Source organism: Patagioenas fasciata, chromosome 1 (assembly GCF_037038585.1).
Source record: "Patagioenas fasciata isolate bPatFas1 chromosome 1, bPatFas1.hap1, whole genome shotgun sequence".
In the NCBI taxonomy this organism is placed as follows: domain Eukaryota; kingdom Metazoa; phylum Chordata; class Aves; order Columbiformes; family Columbidae; genus Patagioenas; species Patagioenas fasciata.
The window spans coordinates 98,543,788-98,562,029 of NC_092520.1; the positions used below are offsets into that span (position 1 = coordinate 98,543,788).

The 18,242-nt window shown below is 38.5% G+C and overlaps 1 protein-coding gene across 1 annotated transcript in view; it reads left to right on the forward strand.

Moving 5' to 3' along the window:
- Positions 1-18,242, forward strand: part of EFHC2 (EF-hand domain containing 2) — a 67,603-nt gene that overhangs the window by 43,971 nt on the left and 5,390 nt on the right. The window contains exons 10-13 of the mRNA XM_065851276.2: positions 2,926-3,122; positions 7,662-7,795; positions 13,082-13,279; positions 13,859-13,951. Coding sequence (XP_065707348.1) covers positions 2,926-3,122; positions 7,662-7,795; positions 13,082-13,279; positions 13,859-13,951 — 622 coding nt within the window. The remainder of the gene's footprint in view (positions 1-2,925; positions 3,123-7,661; positions 7,796-13,081; positions 13,280-13,858; positions 13,952-18,242) is intronic.

Consider the following 18,242-nt stretch of genomic DNA (forward strand, 5'->3'; position numbering starts at 1 on the left):
GTTGTGAGGGGCCCAAAACTGAACACAGGATTCAAGGTGTGGCCTCACCAGCGTGGAGTACAGGGGGAAACTCTATGCAACAGAAATCAGGTGCGTGGCAGGCAGAATAGCACAGTAGGGGTGCAGGCAGGTCCTGGTAGGGCTGAAATCATAGAATAGTACAATTTTGGGGGTTGGCAGGGACCGTAAAGATCATCTAGTTCCAACCCCACCTACCATGGATGGGCAGTACTTTCCTCTGGACAAGGTTTGTCAAAGCCCCATCCAACCTAGCTGATACATCTATTCCAATAGACAAGAGAAGGATACAAAGTATCCTTGGGATGGTGACATGTGTGAGGAACCTACTCATAGCACCAGCAAGATCCCAAGGTTTGTGGGCAGCTCTAGCCAGTGCATGTAGTGTGTAAATTTAAACAATACCTCAATGTCCTTCTTATGATGAGGGGCCCAAAACTGAACACAGGATTCAAGGTGGAGCCTCACCAATGCTGAGTACAGTGGCACAATCACTTCTCTAGTCCTGCTGGCCACACTGCTCCTGATACAAGCCAGGATGCTGTTGACCTTTTTGGCCACCTGACACACTGCTGACTCATGTTCAGCTGGCTGTCAGTCAACACCGCCAGGTCCTTTTCTTTGGGCATCTTTCGAGCCACTCTTCCCTAAGCCTGTAGTGCTGCCTGGGGTTGTTGTGGCCCAAGTGCAGGACCTGGCACTTGACCTTGTTGAACCTCGTACAATTGGCCTCAGCCCAGCAATCCAGCTGGTCCAGATCCCTCTGGATGGCCTTCCTACCCTCCAGCAGATCAACACTCCCACCAAGCTTGGTGTCATCTGCAAACTTACTGAGGGTGTATTCAATGCCCTCCTCCAGATCATTGATAAAGATATTAAACTGAACTGGCCCCAATATTGAGCCCTGGGAAACACTACTTGTGACCAGCTGCCAACTGGATTTGACTCCATTCACCACAACTCTTCAGGCCTATCCATCCATCCAGTTTGTTAACCAGAGAAGCATATGCCAGTTCAGACCATGAGCAACCTGTTTCTCCAGGAGAATGCTTTGGGAAACAGTGTCAAAGGCTTTACTGAAGTCTAGGTAGACAACATTCCACAGCCTTTCCCTCATCCACTAAGTGGGTCACCTTGTTGTAGAAGGAGATCAGGTTAGTCAAACAGGGAAGTTAGTAACTCTATTGAACACTGTGAAATGCACAGAGCTGGACATCTCGAAGCACTTGTTGAGATGGGGGTCAAAGAATGAGAACTTTGGCTCCCCATGTAGGAGATCACAACTCCCTTTTTACTCAGTGTAAGACCAAGCCAACAACTGTACAAACACCTGCAAGGTCTGATCTGATCTTAATGGAAGAGGGTCTTTGGTTCTGTTGTTTATTTTGTGCTTTGAGCCTGGCTCTTGTAGATTTCCATCAAAATATCTCATCAGGTTTCTGTATAAAATCTCTAAACTAATGAGACATTTTTTGTTGTTTTTCTTTATACCACGTGAAATGTGCTAGCTTGTAACATTTAAAAACAATTATGGGACAGAGGTATTAAGGTAAATTTCCAATCTAAGTGCCCAGTTGCAGGGAAATGCAGAGACAGGAGTGAAATTCCAATCCTACAGTGACCCATTCTGTTTAAATATTACAAATAGTTGCCAGGATTATATAACCTAAAATTTCATATTTGTTTTAATAGCTAAGTGAAAAAGAATGTGTTAAGATTAGAGTTAATGATTTGAATATTTTTTTTTATTCAAGCTAGACCTGACCATTACCATAGTGTGGTTTTTGTCTTTTGCTTTTATGGTGCTAGTAAAGCAATTAAGACAGACATCTGATCCAAATTCTCGTTTAATAAGTAGTTTGGGTTTCACATTCATTTATAATTTTGACTATAAAAAACATTTTACTACACTGTTCTTCAGCCTTTTATTTGACTTGCTTCTCTACCTAATGTGTAAGGCATAGTTAAATGTTACTAAAGTATGCTTTTTGACTTTTGGCTTGGAAGCTCAAATAGAAACAGGAAGCGAACCCCAGGCACTCCAGAATTGTTGTAGGGCACATATCCTGATGAAACCAAACATGTGACAGAATGCTTTCTAGAAAGCTTGGTATATGGAAGGCAAACTTCTGGTGCACCAGAAGATATTACTGTAAAGCGAAATGTTCCTTTTAGTATCTCACATACCCTTGAGCACTGCATGCACTTTCCAGTGGCATGAATAAAATCATTATAATGTGAAAAGAAATAATGTGACATACCCAGCACACAAAGGAAATAACAAATTGCAATTAAATTGCATTGGCAGAACAGTATTTGGAAGACAGTGTCAGTCACTTCTGTGGTGTGTGGTTTTTGGTTTTTTTTTGTGTGTTTTTTTTTTTTAACATTCAAAAGCCCTTAAAAACAAATTAGATTTATAGTGCACTGGAATTCATGATCTTTGTAGAACTGTGCTATTCTAAGTTGTGATTTTTTCTTTTCTTTTTTGCTTTAACAATTCAAGAATAATTGCCAACATCTTACATTTTGCATCTTAACGTTTCTTAAGGGTTAGTCTCAAGGCTGACGACAGGGTTGTGGGAACTATTTGAAGAGGTACATTTCTGTCCCATTTTAAAGAAAAGAAAAAAAGGGAAGGTGTTTGGCAGGCATTCAAATGAGACATGTCACACAGTATGCACAATGTAACTGTTGCTGTGGCCGCTGCCAGAGACAGTTCTCTCTTAGTAATGAGGGGGAAGGGAAGACTCTATTATGAGACAGGAAACTCAAGGATGAAAACTGATGTTTAAATACAAACCAGCTGGTTCAGGCTGCTTTTCGGGTTTTCTTTCATCAGGTTTTTGGTTTTTTTTCCCCCCCAAGTAAAGCCACAATTAATTATTTACAATTCTTTTCCCATAGGGATACTTGGTGGGAAGTTCCTGGAAAGAGGTCGCATTAAGAAGCCTGGGCAGGAGCTCCTTAAGAGTGAGCCATCTGAATACTTCAAGGCTCAGGATCTGTTTGTTGGAGCTGAAGTTTGTTTCCATGGTCACAACTTTCTTTTGGTGGGTGCTGATGAGTACACATTCAACTACATGGAGAAGCATGCAAATGAGGTGAAGCAGCTCTTGTTATTTTCTATTACCTTTAAGTACTGTATCATATGTATTTATTTTTCAGAATTATTTATGCCTAGTTTCTTCGCCTAAAGTTCACAGCTCAGTGCTCTCTGTGTAGCGATGGATTTAGGAGATGCTACATAGGGAGCACATGCAAGCCTGGTTCACTCTTTACTGTCCATTCCCCTTCTACTTTCTCAGCATTCACTCTTATTGTATTAGGGGTTGTGAGAAGGTATAGCCCTGCCTATTCATTCTTGAGGCTGTTTGTGGACCTTTTGTCCCTGAATTGATGCAGGCCTTGTTGTACCTACAGATACTGTCTGCTTCCACAGCTTTCTGTGGCAGCAAGTTGGAAAGTTTATTGCCTGCTTTGCAAAAAAATATATGATAAAAGAAGTAAATATATTTTATCTGTTTTAAACCCACCTCCCACTAGTTTCGGTGCCACTTCTTGTGTTCTGGGGCTTGGTGAAGATCCTCATTTACCTTATACACTACTTTCGTAATTTTGTAAATCCCACGCGTTTTTCCCCTCATCTCAATCCTATTCAGATAAGAGTCTCGCTCTTTTTAGTCTGTTCTTGCAAGGCCACTGTGAGATGTCGAGGCTGGAGCAGTGCACAGTACTCAAAATGGGGGCACGTCCAATTTAGAGTCTTACTGATGAGGCTGCTTTATTCCCTGATTTCATTTTTGGGGGTTCATACATACTTATCTGCCAAAATATTTCTCTTGTAATATTAGAAATTCATATCACAGTCAGTAATTCAAGCTTACAATTTGTACTGAGTTTCACTGTCTTTTGGTGTTGCCTTCGGAGGGGAGAGCAACAATAAATAGAGAGTTGGGGTGCCTCTTCTAATGCGTACTTAATGCTACCAGTCATTACACAAATGGCTGATAAAGAAGCCTTCATTCGCCAAAGCCAGACCTTTATCCAATAGGAGGTAATTCGCTGTTCTATAGCAATTGTCACAGAGGTCAAAAAAGGAACAATACGGGGATGGAGAACCCTAGGAAAGTTGCAGAGTGTTTTGTGGGATTTTATATTGGTTTGGTAAGAAATGTTGATTTTTTGTTGTTGTTGTTTATGGTGAAGTTTGTGCTACAATATTTGAATAAATGGACACTGAAATACTTGGAAATTCCTGTTATATGCAACTCTGACCCAGTCACTCTGAGACTGATCTTAAGAAAGCATCAGCCCACAAGCCAAGGCATTTCTACATCCCAATCCTGCTTCTGGATTGTTGCTTTGTCATAGCTTGATGGTCTTGAACATCAGCCATTGGACTTGGCTGTACTCTGGGGACTTTGGGGTCATGCATAGCTTCATAGCTCATGGTGAGGTGGCAGCATGAACTGTGCCTTCGGCAGACCTTTCCCAGACCTATCCTTTTGCTAAGGCTTGTTAAGAGTACACCTAGAGAAAATACCCAGAAAATACCACAAGATACTGTTGTCTGCCGTTTTGTCCAGATCTTTTGTGACTGGAGAAGGGAGGAGGTTCTTAGTGCAGGTTTTAGTTGTTCCCTGTCTGCTGGCTTACCAAAGTGAGGGAACCTGCAGGACTCCCAAGACGTCAGGAGGCCTGGCACAGCCTCAAGGACTGCGAGTCTTGATGCCATCATGCTGCTGAGGCAGAGGTAGAAGCAACCTGACCCTGCCGCTGCCTTTGGGCCACACATGCTGCTCTCACTCAAATGGAAATAGCAGAGCGGTGTAATTTCTCTGTAAATTAACGTGGAGTTAGCACCACCTGCCTTCCCTGGAATAGTGAGAAAGGTCTGCAAAATTTGTGTTGATGTGAAATGCTATGACTGCTAAATGCTTTAAGCAGTAAAATACAAAGCTGTATGCATTACGTTTTCTTACTGCTGGGCTGTTTCTCCTCTGAGCAGAGTCAAAACCAAAGCTGTTCTCCAAAATGCAGAGTGCATCATTAGATTGTAAGTGTTCTTTGGAACTGCTTTTTTTGCATTGATTATCCTGGATCAAAGAGATGAGATTTTGGTTTTCCAGGCTGAATGGTTGTATATTATCAAAATAAAATCTGCAAAATGGGAGGAAGCAACACTAAAAGTACTTATTTAAAGTGAATTTTGAAATGTTCTTTGCACATCTATCACTTTAAAACAGCTAGTAGAAAAAAAGGTTTATTCTCCCAGTGATAGATGCTTTATTCACATCCTTTGAATAGAGCTCCAGAAGTAAGGACAAACCCTGTTTGCCTCAGGGCATCAGGGATTTTCATACTCAAATCGCAAGAACTTCAGCAATTGTTAGAGAAGAGAAGAAGATGGCTTGAAGAAGGGGAAACAATTTTAAGATTACTATTTGTCATTTTTTTCTAAAATTAGAAAATAAATTTTCCTTCTGAATAAACAAAGGTTTTCTTTCAGTAGAATGCATCAGTATTTTTTCTGAAAACTGGTGAAAGAAATCCAGATGGAAAATGCATTTTGACCACATTTCTATAGGCGTATGTTTATTTAGTTGAAATTTTAATTGGTAATCATTGTGCAGGTGGGAATTGATTTTGCCATCATTGAAACATTTGTTTGACACCAAATGAGATATTTGGAAAGTTTTATGTTTCTACTTCAGAATTGTATTTATTATATTGTTTTTAAGTTACCGGGGGGAGAAACATTGAGTATTGTAATTTTTGATTGCTGCCTGTGCTGAAAGTAACTTTAAGGATCTAATTCTCAAAACTTTCAACACTTTTAGTTTCTTATCCAATTTGAGGAAAAAACTTGCGTTTAGAACGTGTAAATTTGCTTGCAAAGCAGAGCATGTATGTTGTGCACAGTCCTGCTGGTATTATCCAGGTTTGAGGAGGGCTCTTTCAAAGAAGACATCCCTGTACCTCCTTGGAAATGAATTAATCGTCTGTTAAACAGTCTCATTGTTCAAATTTTGTACTCTTCTGCAGCGCAAACATGGAGGTTGGTTTTGCTTCCATTGAATTCCACATAATAACCTCTGACTTAAGCAAGACAATCAAACAGAACTAGATTTGTGACTACTAGCATGTCAGCAATTGCATGACAATGGGGGAAAGTGGGTAAAGAGTTATTGCCATGCTGCCTGGATACTCGATGTCTATGTAGGTGTTTGCAATATGTAGTTTAGAAAAAAGATGTAAAAATAACTGCTTTGATAATGTAGAGAAGGGAGATTTTTTAATAGACAGAACACTTTGTCCATCTTTAAATACTCTGGTAATTGATTCCTTCTGTCCCATCAGTTTGCAATTTCTGCTTCCTGCTTTTTCAACAAAACTGTGTGCTTACAACTCAAACAATAACAGCTTAGGGAGGGGACTGAGAAAGCTGCTGTCTGGAACTTTTTGATTGCTGGTGCAGCTGCTCCACACTCTATGCCTTGCATGGCATTGCATGCCATGATTGTAACCTGGGGCAGTTTTGACGCATGCAGCAACTGTATTCTCTAAATATGAGCATGTTACCTGCAACCTCTGAGGTATTTCGTAAACTTGGATCACTCTATACTGCTCTGGCAGTGTCTTAGGGACTTTAAATACCCTTTACTAGATCTCTTTGAATGGATACAATGCTGTAGACAGACTTCAGCATAACTGAGAGTGAGGCCTAATCTTTACTGTGATTAGGTCCTTAATACCAGTCACAACAAATTTCAAATAATTTCTAGTTAAAACAATGTTACTTACTGGAAGAAATGGTAAAAAACTATTTTTGGACAGTTCGTTACATTTTATAGGTTAGGTAGAGCGTGGCAGATGAGTGGGTGTATCAGATATTCATGCTTGGACTCAATCCCTATTTAATGACTAAATACATAGATGTTTTATCTTAAAGAAGAGTGGAGCAAATAAATCTTTGCTAGAGCTCTAGCACAACAATATGAATGTAGGGTGGAAGCTTAAGTGCTCCAGTTCTGTTTATCTAAATTTAAGTTTATTTTAGTGGCCTATATTTACAGAAATAAGCATTCTTCTTACATGATAGGAACAATTGGTTCCTGACAAATTTTCAATCTGCTAATTCTGAGTATGCAAAACAGCATACTCAATCTAATATGAATATCCGTTCAACAGATCATTGGAGCTGATGATGAAAAGATTAGTTTTAACATGGTGAATTTTATTAATTGAGAATTAAGTGAGATGCACCAACATAAAGTGAGGACCAGGTTGTTAGAACTGTACTTGAAATGTTTGTGCTTCTGCTTTAACAATTCAGGGTTTGAAGTAAGAGTGGATGCCTTTTTAAGTAGCTGGAATAATCTTTCTGAGAGTGCATGATGTGATGATTTTTGTTTCATTTTTTTTTGTTCTCAGCAGGAAGCATTTTTTTTCAGTAGTAAACTTCCCTCCAAACTTAACGCAGTGCTGGTTTATGCATTTGAAGTGAGACAATGAAGAAACTAGTAGTACTTAGCTGCTTAGCAACATTGTCCTGCATCTTGACAACTCTTGCTGGTGCATGCATAGTTGGTTGCAAAGTGCCTTTCTTTCTAACCAATGTCTTGCTTTCTTTTGTTAAGTTCCCCATGGCTGACGTTGGTGTCATCATCAAGAAACTGAAAGACATAGCTGAACCTCGTTCTCGAGAAATCAGACAGGTGTTTGCAGCTGCTGACCCTGAGCATACCAAGTTGATTGAATATGACCCTTTCAGGTAAGACAGTGGATTTTGTTTTTTGAGATTTAATGAAGGCACATTCCCCCAAAATGTATAGAGCATGACTGTTTCCTGATGCTTTCTGCACGTGTAAGCTGACAAATGGCATACATTTGTTTTGCATTTACTTGGAGACTGTGTGAGAAAGAAAGCGAATCCATGCTCCAGGAAAAAAGAGAAATGTGATAGTTTAAAGTAAGCTGAAAAGCACAACTATCTGCTTTTTATGGAGCTGGCACGTGGTGTTGTGAAGAAAGTCATGTCAGCAGTAATATATACACTGAAAAATAAAGTCCATCCCGAGAGTCAAACAAATTAATTAGTAGTTTTGAAATTCAAGAAAGAATGATTGAGTTGCCTCCTGAAAATGGTGTTATTTGGGTTTTGAATCATTGATAGTCTTCACAGAACCAAAGTGTATTGAAATTATAGGATGGAGTGGCCAGCATCTTTAAAAAAGACTGGAAAGCAGTAGTGAGAGCAATAATTAATGCTTGCGTAGTAATTTCAGCATAGATAAGGGCAGCAGAAATCTGGATTCTGGCAGTGATCCAGATATGGCAATGAGCAAATGTGTAGATACTTGAAAGAGGAAATCGTGCTGAAATGGAAGCTGATTTCAGGACATGGCCAGAAGTTGCGCCATGGAAGGTTCACATTGGATATTGGGATAAATTTCCACATGGAAAGGGTTGTCAGGCACTGGAACAGGCTGCCCAAGGTTGTGGTGGAGTCACCATCCCTGGAGGTATTTAAAAGACATGTAGATGAGGCTCTTAGGGACACGGTTTAGTGCCAGTATTAGGTTAACTGTTGGACTTGGTGATCTTGAGGGTTTCTCCCAACCAAAATGGTTTTGCGATTCTATGATTCTATAGGTACTTGAAAGAGGAAATCATGTTGAAATGGAAGCTGATTTCAGTTGATCTCATCTCACAGCCAGAGTACTTGAGCATATGAACTGTGTTGGGTACTGGTAAAGTTAATGATGTAGAACGGAGGAGGAGATTTTACCTAGAAGCTTTTGGTTTTCACAGTGGTAACACATATTTAGGCACTGTCATAATAACTAAAGCATATAGATAAATGTATATTGTGTAGAATGGCATCCCTACAGGAATGCTCACCAAGGCAGAAATTGTTTCTGAAGCACATCAGAATATATGTAGAAGGTTCTTCCAGCAATTCAGAGTGAAAGCAGTGAGAAATTAAAACAAGATGGTATTCAGAAATGAGAACATAAAATGTAGGATTTAAACTAAAAGAGGCCATAGTTTTGATCACAATATTTCTAGACTCAGATATTTTACTCAACAGAAGCAAGGTTATGGATTGTTAATTGCAGTAAGAGGAGAGTGATGTTATTACCAGAGTAAGAAGGGGAGAAAATGGGGAGTTAATGTATATCTGGGGAAAATTTATAGCATTTGGAAAAGACTTTTAATTTATATGCACAATAACTGTTTAAAATAAAATTATTATGGTTTAAATTCCAATTATGAAATAATATTCTACAAAACTTTATCTTCTTACACACACTAAGAGCAAGTCAAAGTTTTGCAAGATTTGCATGACAAAATTGGTGGAGCACAGTTGTAGAATGCAGGGAAGAATTTTTATTTTATCAACGAGAGGCTCATTTGAGTGTAAATTTAATCACAGTCGTATTCTGTTCAGCTGTGTACAGCCCGGCTATTTAATTTAGGGTAGTGCTATTCTGTGCCATGGGTCTAGTTATATAGCAATGAGGCACTCGGTTTCAGCAACAAAAATGCAGTAGCCCTCACCATGAGCATGAGAGAAAGCAGCAGAATCTGTGCAGTAAATGCTTTCTTGGCCTCTGTGCTCACCTGGGCCAGTCTGAGCACCTACCAGTCATCCATGTCTCTCCTGCTGTGTGACTGGGGGGGTCTGACAGGAAGCATTCACGTTGCCAGAGGAAGAATTTGCCTCTAAGAAACATTTAACTTTTGTGCTTTATAGTGATAGTAGATTTTGTTTCTGTCCACTGATGTGATATCCAATAATCCAAAGGCTCTCTTTTTTTTTTTTTTTTTTAATCTATGTATAATATTTTAGAAAAAAAACAAAAAACAGTTTTAATGCTGGAGGCAAGAACACTTCTTTGCATCTATGAAAAGTCAAAGTTATTTTTCTATGAATAGAATATGTATTTTTCTTTCAGTTTTGTATTTCCTTAGGTACATCACTACTTATTTTTAATCCGTTGTGGCATTTTGTGATTATAACTGACTACAAATCATTATTTTTAGTACAGGCAATTATCTGTGTGACGGCTTCAACCAGCATGATAATCCTCTTTTCTTATCTTAAATACAGCTAAAGCTTTACTGTGCTATGAATTTGGCTGTTCAGATTTCTTTGATTCTACCTATGTAATTTTATATGAGCCGCATTTTAAAATACACTTAAAAGTATGATGTAGCGAAGCAGAATTGTTATTATGCAGTTTACTTCCACTACTTTCAGAACCCAAGTCTGTGGCACGTGATCCAAGAAATAAATACGTGGTGTACACTGAAGCTATTCCCTAAGCTCTTGTTAAAACTCTTGAAAGCTCTTTTAAAAAGGGAAGGAAAGAAACCCCTAAAACTTAGGTGCCTGCGCATCACATGTTCCTATCCAGTCTGGTTTTCTCCTAAGCTACTGGCAAGACTGTTTGCTGTTAGAGACAAAGAACCACGTGAGTTTAACAAAGCTGTCTGTCTTCAATTCAGCTTGAGAAACAGCTCTCTTAAGCAGTTAATTATTATTTATTCTTTGCCTACCAAATTCAGATTGCAATCTGTCTTATTCTTGTATAACAACAATAAAAAAAAAAAAAAAAAAAAAAACGAAAAAAATAAAAAAATAAGCCAAAATATAACTAAGCTGTGAGAACAATTGTTGCAGCTTGTTTTTGTCAGGAGGAACTTAGATGTAATTCTGTTTGTGAATCTTTGGTCTTGCTTATTAGTCCCTAGCAATCACTAGAATATTGCTTAATTCCCAAATGAGATAATAATTTTATCTGGCAGTGTTGTTGCCTTGATTGTCACTGACTGGCTTGAGAAAATAAAAGACCTTTAAAATCCTGACACTGGAAAAATTGGTGCCATGTGTAGAAATCCAGCTTGTGGAAATACTCAGATGGGTGATATTACCTACGTGCCTTCAGTTTCACCAGCCCAAGCGTTTAGAGTGCCAGGTTTCTTAGGCAGTATTGGCCTCTTCTTTGGGCTTGCAGTAGCATTACTGTAGGAAAGAGTTTTGACTGGATCTCTAAATGCTGCTACAATATAAATAATAATATTCAGTAAGCGGAATAGTAGTAATGACAAGAGAATTATAATATTGGTAGGTGGACCAAGTTTTGGTCACTGAGTTTGCATAATCTCAAATAAGGTTTGCTACTGTCAACAACTTGTCTTTTCTTTATATTTATCTCCTGCTATTGCAAATACAGGATCTTTTTGATTTATTTAAGATGAAAATACCCAGCAGTTGAATCAAGGTAGACACCATACAGTATTTAGCATCCTTTTTTTGAATAGCTGTGTAAGCACAATCATGTTCTCTGAAGAGATATCTTCATTTGAACAGGACTGCACAAACCTCTGAGAGGAAGCAAGTGAAAAATTGTTGATAAAATTTTGCTGTTTGGAAGGGTACTAAGTTCCTCTGCTTTCAGTTCACATGTGGATGTTAAGATACCGATTATCAGATGCATTCAAGGATTTAACTATTCTGCAGCTGGAATTTTGAGTCTTGTGTCAGAACTAATAATTTGTTCTGCTTGTTTTCAAAGATCAATATATAATAACAGTGATGCAGTACCCTTGAGGGTACCACAATGTACAGCTCTAATTGCATCAGCAATTTTGGTGAAATTTATTCTTAGTGCACTTTATCCACAAGTATTATCTATAATTAATCTAATTTTGACTGAGGCCAGTGGGCCTATGTTGAGTTCGCCAGAGGCAGATGTTTGCGATGATAATGGCAATGTAGTTACACTAGGTTGGGTTTGATGAGAGGCCTTGTAACAGCTGAGGTAACCTGTGGTCCAGGCCAGTTTGTTCCAGGAGAGGAGGAAGCCTCCTAGGTTTCGGCATGTACCTTGCTACTGTTGTTTTTCCTCTCTAATGTTCTGTCAACATCCAGGACATATGAAGAACGCTGTAATCATCAAAGGCAGCAAAGCCCCTACTGCAAAGACAATGTAGTCTTTAAAATTAGTCCTTCTCCTTCCCTCCACCAATAATGTAAAGCAAAAGGAGATTGTTCTGAACTGTAATTACTAGTCCTGCTTCTTAAGCTCCAAAGCCTGTGTCCATTTGCTGATATACTACAAGTGCCTTCAGGAGCTTGCCCAGAAATCACTCCAGCTCTAATACAAGTAACAAATTCTTGATATTAACGGGAATGACTAATTATTCAGTACCAGCACTGGCCCATCAGGTGGATCTCAGGAATATTTCCTTGGACTGGGCTGATTTGCCTGGGCAGCACAAGCAATCGTGGAAGAGCGCATCTCAGGCTCTTCCCTGCATGGTGTTTGATTCTCTGCTGACAGTGTCCAAGCATAAACTGGTCTTGCTGCTGCGTTCTGTCTTCCATTCTTGCCAAGAGGGCTTGTGATTTTCTGCACTCTCTCTGTGACCAATTTCTGTTTCCCTTCCTCCAGCTTTCCCCCAAAAGCTACCCAGCAGGGCCAGCTTTCACAATACTTCCTGAAGTGTGGCTTGACACTTGATTTGTCTGTTCTCTACTGGGATCTTCTGCCCTACTTCTCCTTTGCTATTGTTAATTCTCTCTCTCTTTTTTATGCAACTGTTATTGTGGATACTTTGTGTTTACAGAGAATTAATCATGTGCTGCAGAATGCAAATTAGGAACAAAACAGGGTCATATCTTACTAATTGAGTGTCTTGTTGGGTAAATGCAATGACAAAAATGATCTCTGCTAATATTACATGCCAATATGGCATCTCCAGTTAAAAGACTTCAATCATTATTATTAAGTATTTTTGTAGGTGTAGCCAACTAATGACAAAATATGGACGTCCTGCAAAAATTTAAGAGTTCAGATAATTGCCATTACACCTCCTTGAACAGATCTGGATTTCAAATATAAGTGGATACATTCTTAAAAGATCTAAATACAACATTTTTTAACAAGTGCATTTTAATCCTTTCCCCCCTCCCCCGAAATTTAGTGATTATTCACTGGTTTTAACTACTTTACTTAACACTAATGTAAGCTGTTGTTCTCCTGAACAGAAATTTGATTGTCAGTATCACTGATGGAGCATTTTCAGAACATGAAGTAATTACCCTTGGGCACTATTATGGTGTGAGAGATGAATACAAAATAGACCTCCACTACCTCCTTGCAGTGGCTCAAGAAAAACTAAAGAAAAATAACTTTGACAATTTTGAACAACTGTCTGCGGTGCTTACATACAATGACTGTGAAAAGTAAGTTTCCTCTGTTTATTCTAAGCTGTTATTTGGGAAGGTCTGCTTGTAAACCTACCTACTTTCTGTTTGTTGCTGAGAAAACCAAAGAATATTATTTGTAATGTTAAACCTCTCTCAGTACTTGACAGTAAACAAGGAGAGGATAGATTTTTTTGTCTCTCTTTCATTTTGTTTGTGGACTTTTAATTATAGCTACTGTACTGAACGTTCTATGAGATAATCAGATGCCTGTTCACAGGCCGACACTATTTTAAATCAAAGGCGATAACAGTGATTTAAGGGAAGAAAGAAAGGATTTGTAACTGATTCTTTATATGACTCATTTACCCCTTTTGTTCTCTGAAGTCACAGATAGAGAATCACAGAGAGTCACTAAGGACCTCAGTGTTGGGGAGGCAGGCCACCATGTGCATTTCAAGTTTCTCAGCTTTGTAATAAGAAAATTTCATTAAACTTTGTTTTCTTTACCTCTACCCCAATATTCCTCAGGTGTTTTCCTATTCACAGCAACATTCACTTGAAGTAAATCTGGAAAGTACCTAATGTACACTTCTCCCCATTTTTCTGTTTGTGTAGATGTGGAGTGCTGCCCCATGAGACATGCAGGACTGTTTGCAAGTCCTTTAAGTTGCCGCTGGCTGATGAGGATCTGCAACTTTTACTGACCATGTAAGTTAAGGGCAGATAGTATGACCTGCAGGCATGGGTGCAAATCAGTGCTAAGTATCTACTGCATACACAGTTCCTAAGAATTTGTCATTTATATAACATCATTACTAATTTTGTGATACTGATTTTGTCCCTGTACATGTGTGGACTTTCCTATTTACAGAGTATTTATAAGCTGAGGTGCATCCATCTTAGCAACTTCATTTTATCTGGCATGGTAGATCATCTGGGTTTTGACAGAATTCTGTGGAACTAGTCTTATGGGAATCAGCTACCAATATTATCGTGATCAATGAGATTCTTTTATTTTTTTTTTAATTAGCTCTTCCTGTGTATATGTAAGGTAAAAGCAATAATGATATGAAAGCACATTACGTGAGTTTTAAGAAACATACCAAGATGAATACAATGAAATGTCTTTGAATCAAGTAGACAGCATCAGTAGTAAATAAAAGTGGTTTGCTACTGCTATTAATCTCACCTGAAACGTACTGTAATTTTTAAAAAGGAAAAGGAGTGTTGGCATGGTTTTGATATGTTTCTATAGCACATTTAAGTGTTTTGAGACTAATTGCTTGGCTAGCTGTATTGATGGGAGAAGGTGGAAAAGAACTAATATTCAGTACACACTTGTATTAAAGGCTAAAGTTCAGGGAAACCTGTGGTGTTTTGACCACTCATGTCATGTTGAGTTTGGTTTTCATAGCCAGATTTTATGGTAATAGGTTTAAATGCTTGCTCTTTGGTCTCTTCCTTGTGGGAAATCATTAAATGTATTGTCTGTGCTTCCATACTGTGTTAAAAACAGGAGCAGGTCTTGTCTTCTGTCATGTTTAGATGCTTTCAGGTAGAAATGCTTCTTGATTTCAGGAGGAATTGCAAACTAAGCATCTGGATTTATCAGATAATGAAAACACTCTTGTCAGGCAGAAATGCGCTATCCATTTTAATACAGCATCTTTGTACTGCAAACAGGACTTTCTACTTAAGTCAGTATCAAGAAGATTGCTTTAGGAAGCCTGAGGGGCTATTTTTCACAAAGCCCTTGTTTCCATACCAAAACTTTACAGAATAGTTCCCTGCAGTAGCCAGATAGATGACTTTGGCAATTTGCTGTTCATCACTTCTGACAGGTTACAAGCATTTGTCATCAGAAGCATGTCTGAATTTTAGCATTAATCTAAAACTCATTTTTTAGAACTCCCACTAAGCTGCCCAATGAAAATGTGTTGGAGGACAGTTGACGTCCCGTATTAGACAAGGAGTTCTCATAGTTTCCACTTCATAAAAGCTGAAATTGAATAGATGCACAGACAAGGGACTAGAGGTTTTCCTTCGTGTACTAACTCAATGCTGATGAAAAACAGACAAGCCTGACACATCATGGGCTCCAGAGACATGTTTATTGTTTGTGAATTTATACCAGGGAAAGCTTTTGTAAAATGAACGCCTTGTCTCCTTAAGAGTCTCAGTGTAGGCAGCTAAAAACAGAAAGCCCAGTACGCGATAATAAAAATTAGAGATAAGCTTCGGAGACAAGGAGTCTAAGGATTGGATTTCGTCCAGCTTTAGCCAGGTACCATGACAGCTGAGTTAGGATTCAGCAGCTGTAGGTTCTTTCTGCAGGCAATGGAGGAGTTATCTACTCAGCCTGTATAAGAGATGGATTTCTAAATTACCATACATTTCCCTTTGTCTCTAAAGGGGCTGTGGGCTGCCTGTATTTTAAATTTCTGTAGGAGAAGGGTAAATGGTGTGCAGCTGGGCCTCAGAAATCAGTGTGAGAAGTACTTCACATGATGGAGTGCTATGTGTCATGCCAGGTCTGAGTTACAGTGTCAACTGCTTCAAAAGATGGCAGTTCATGTGGTGAGTCACTGCACTGCAGGTAAGAAGGAAGGTTGTCACATTCTTTCTTAACAATGTGTGCAGCTGGCGTTGCTTGGGAAGTTTATTGTTACAGAGTCAGGGCAAGATTTGTTAGAAGTCTATTTAATAGGAGTTAATTTCCAGTAATCTGGAAGTCAAAGACTGGAATTGGCTGAATGAGATTTAGAGTTTTCCTTTCCGCTCGCTTCCTGTAGTTTTCTTCTAGACTGAAGAGTCAGGAAACAGGCAGGTTTATTGTTAGTGAAGAACAGTCTTGCTCCTGGAAAGTATGTAATTCAGTGTGAGCAAAGTTTGTCAACAATATTCATTCCCTAGTTAGGTTTTTTTTTTTTTTTATAAGAAACTGTTTAATTTTGTGTCCACTGATGCTTCTTAATCAAGTGGTGGTCCTCTGGTTTGTTTCTGTATTTATGAAGGAAGAAAGTGGTACAATAAAAGTTGCTGGACTGATTCCCACAAAATCACTATATATAGCTAATGCACTAGCTGGACTCTATTCAGCTATAAAACGATGCTAGACAATGTGATCAGATAATAGTTGAAGGCTGAAACTATGTGTTTATTCAGCTTTGCTATCCAAGATTAGGTGGCAAAGAATTTTTCTAGGACTTAATGGCTCTGTTTCTCCATTTTGAAAGGTAATACTCTAAAAGTATTTATTATTTACTTTTGTAAATTATACTGCAATTATCTGTCACTTATTAAAAGCAAGGGATGGGACTAGAAGTTACTGTCTAATTTTGTGGTCACCTCCAGATGACCCAAGGCTTTGTTTACTGTACCCAAAGACCATTCAGTTTTCACAGAGTGCAGAGAGAATTAGCACAAAGACTGAGGTTTCATAAGACCCTTTTTAGTTGCAGGATGGTGAAATAGTAGGATTTAGGTACCCGACAATGTGTCCATTTTTCCAGTTTACCTGAGCTGGCTTATTAAAACGTATTTCCTTTCTCCATCAGCATTTTCTCAGCTTTTAATCACAGGGCAATACAGACTTCTAATCACAATGTATTAAGCAATGCAGATGGTACATTGTTTCTGCCAGAAAACCACAAGAGTCATTATAAACATTTCTTCAAATTTATGCAGGCATAATGAACAATTATACTTTGTTTAATAAATATATGTTGCTAAACTGCCTAAGTAATGAATTTAGGTTTGTTTTTCTGTTATTTTTATTTACTGCAATGCTAATTGTATGCTAACAAGGACTTAAAAAGATGCAGTCCTTCCTCAGAGGGTATATAAACAGCTGGCAGATAAGGAAAGGAAAGAAATGGAGAGAAGGAAAAACAGATGATGAGTTGACGAGTTTTATATGTTGATTGTTCCACATTAGTTTAGTTGTCAAGCATATGTCCTATTTTAAAAAATATTTATTTTAATTTCTGGTGAAAGCGGCTGTGTAGTTCTTTACCTCTGTTGGACTCTGGAGAGAGGGCCTTGTTATGTTGAAAAAGTGAATCTCCAGTGGCTGAGGTAGCCACGCTCGACAGCAATGGGGTTCCTACATGGTCATCCCAGTTCCCAAGTGACTAATAGGCCAGGCCTGGCCACTCCTGCCTGCTCAGCTCTTCCCTGGTTTGTGACTGGGTAATAATTTTTTTGCCTAGTTACCTACCTGTAAGGTTTTTTTGGGGCTGACCTGTCTCTTCCAGGAAGCAAACCCTCTTTTCCTGCTACAGCAAGTGTCCTGGAAATGGTCACAAGATCTTTCTTCTGCGCTCTGTCTTCTGCTTGTTACCTTTGATGCCAGAGACTCGCTGTGCCATTTGTGGTGAAAAGACTCTGTAGCACTAACATTTGGATCTCTTAAAAGAAATTATTTCTGTTATTCAGTATGCTGAGGAACTGATGGTTTAAGTTCTAATTGTTCAAGACATGAATAAATGTATACACAATTACTTAATTCATAGTAATCAGCTGCATAGATTTGTCTGTGCTTACTGTTTTAAATCTTTTCATATGAGCAGTTTATGACAATTTAGGTGTATACCTGTGTTACCCAGGCACTAGCATGATGCTTCTCATCTCTTATTATCAGATCAACTTCTTAATGTTATCAAAAACTAAGGAATTTAAAAAACTCTACATGTACATGAACTTTTTACATAAATGTTTGGGTTGCAGATTTCTTGATGGGAAAGAAAAATATTTGTAAGTAGCCTTTACTCAGCAAAACATCCTCAGGAATGGCCATAATTTGATTTAACCAGATTTTTCACACATCTGGAGTATTTCATTATGAATATATATTTTTAGAAATGGAAACGTGTGATTATTTGTGTAATTTCAAAGATAAAAAAAGGTCTGCAAACTACAATAGGGATGGGGGAGTGGCTTTCATAGTCTAAAACCAGATGCATTGGTGAAGTCATAGGCCAAAACTGAAATGAAACAT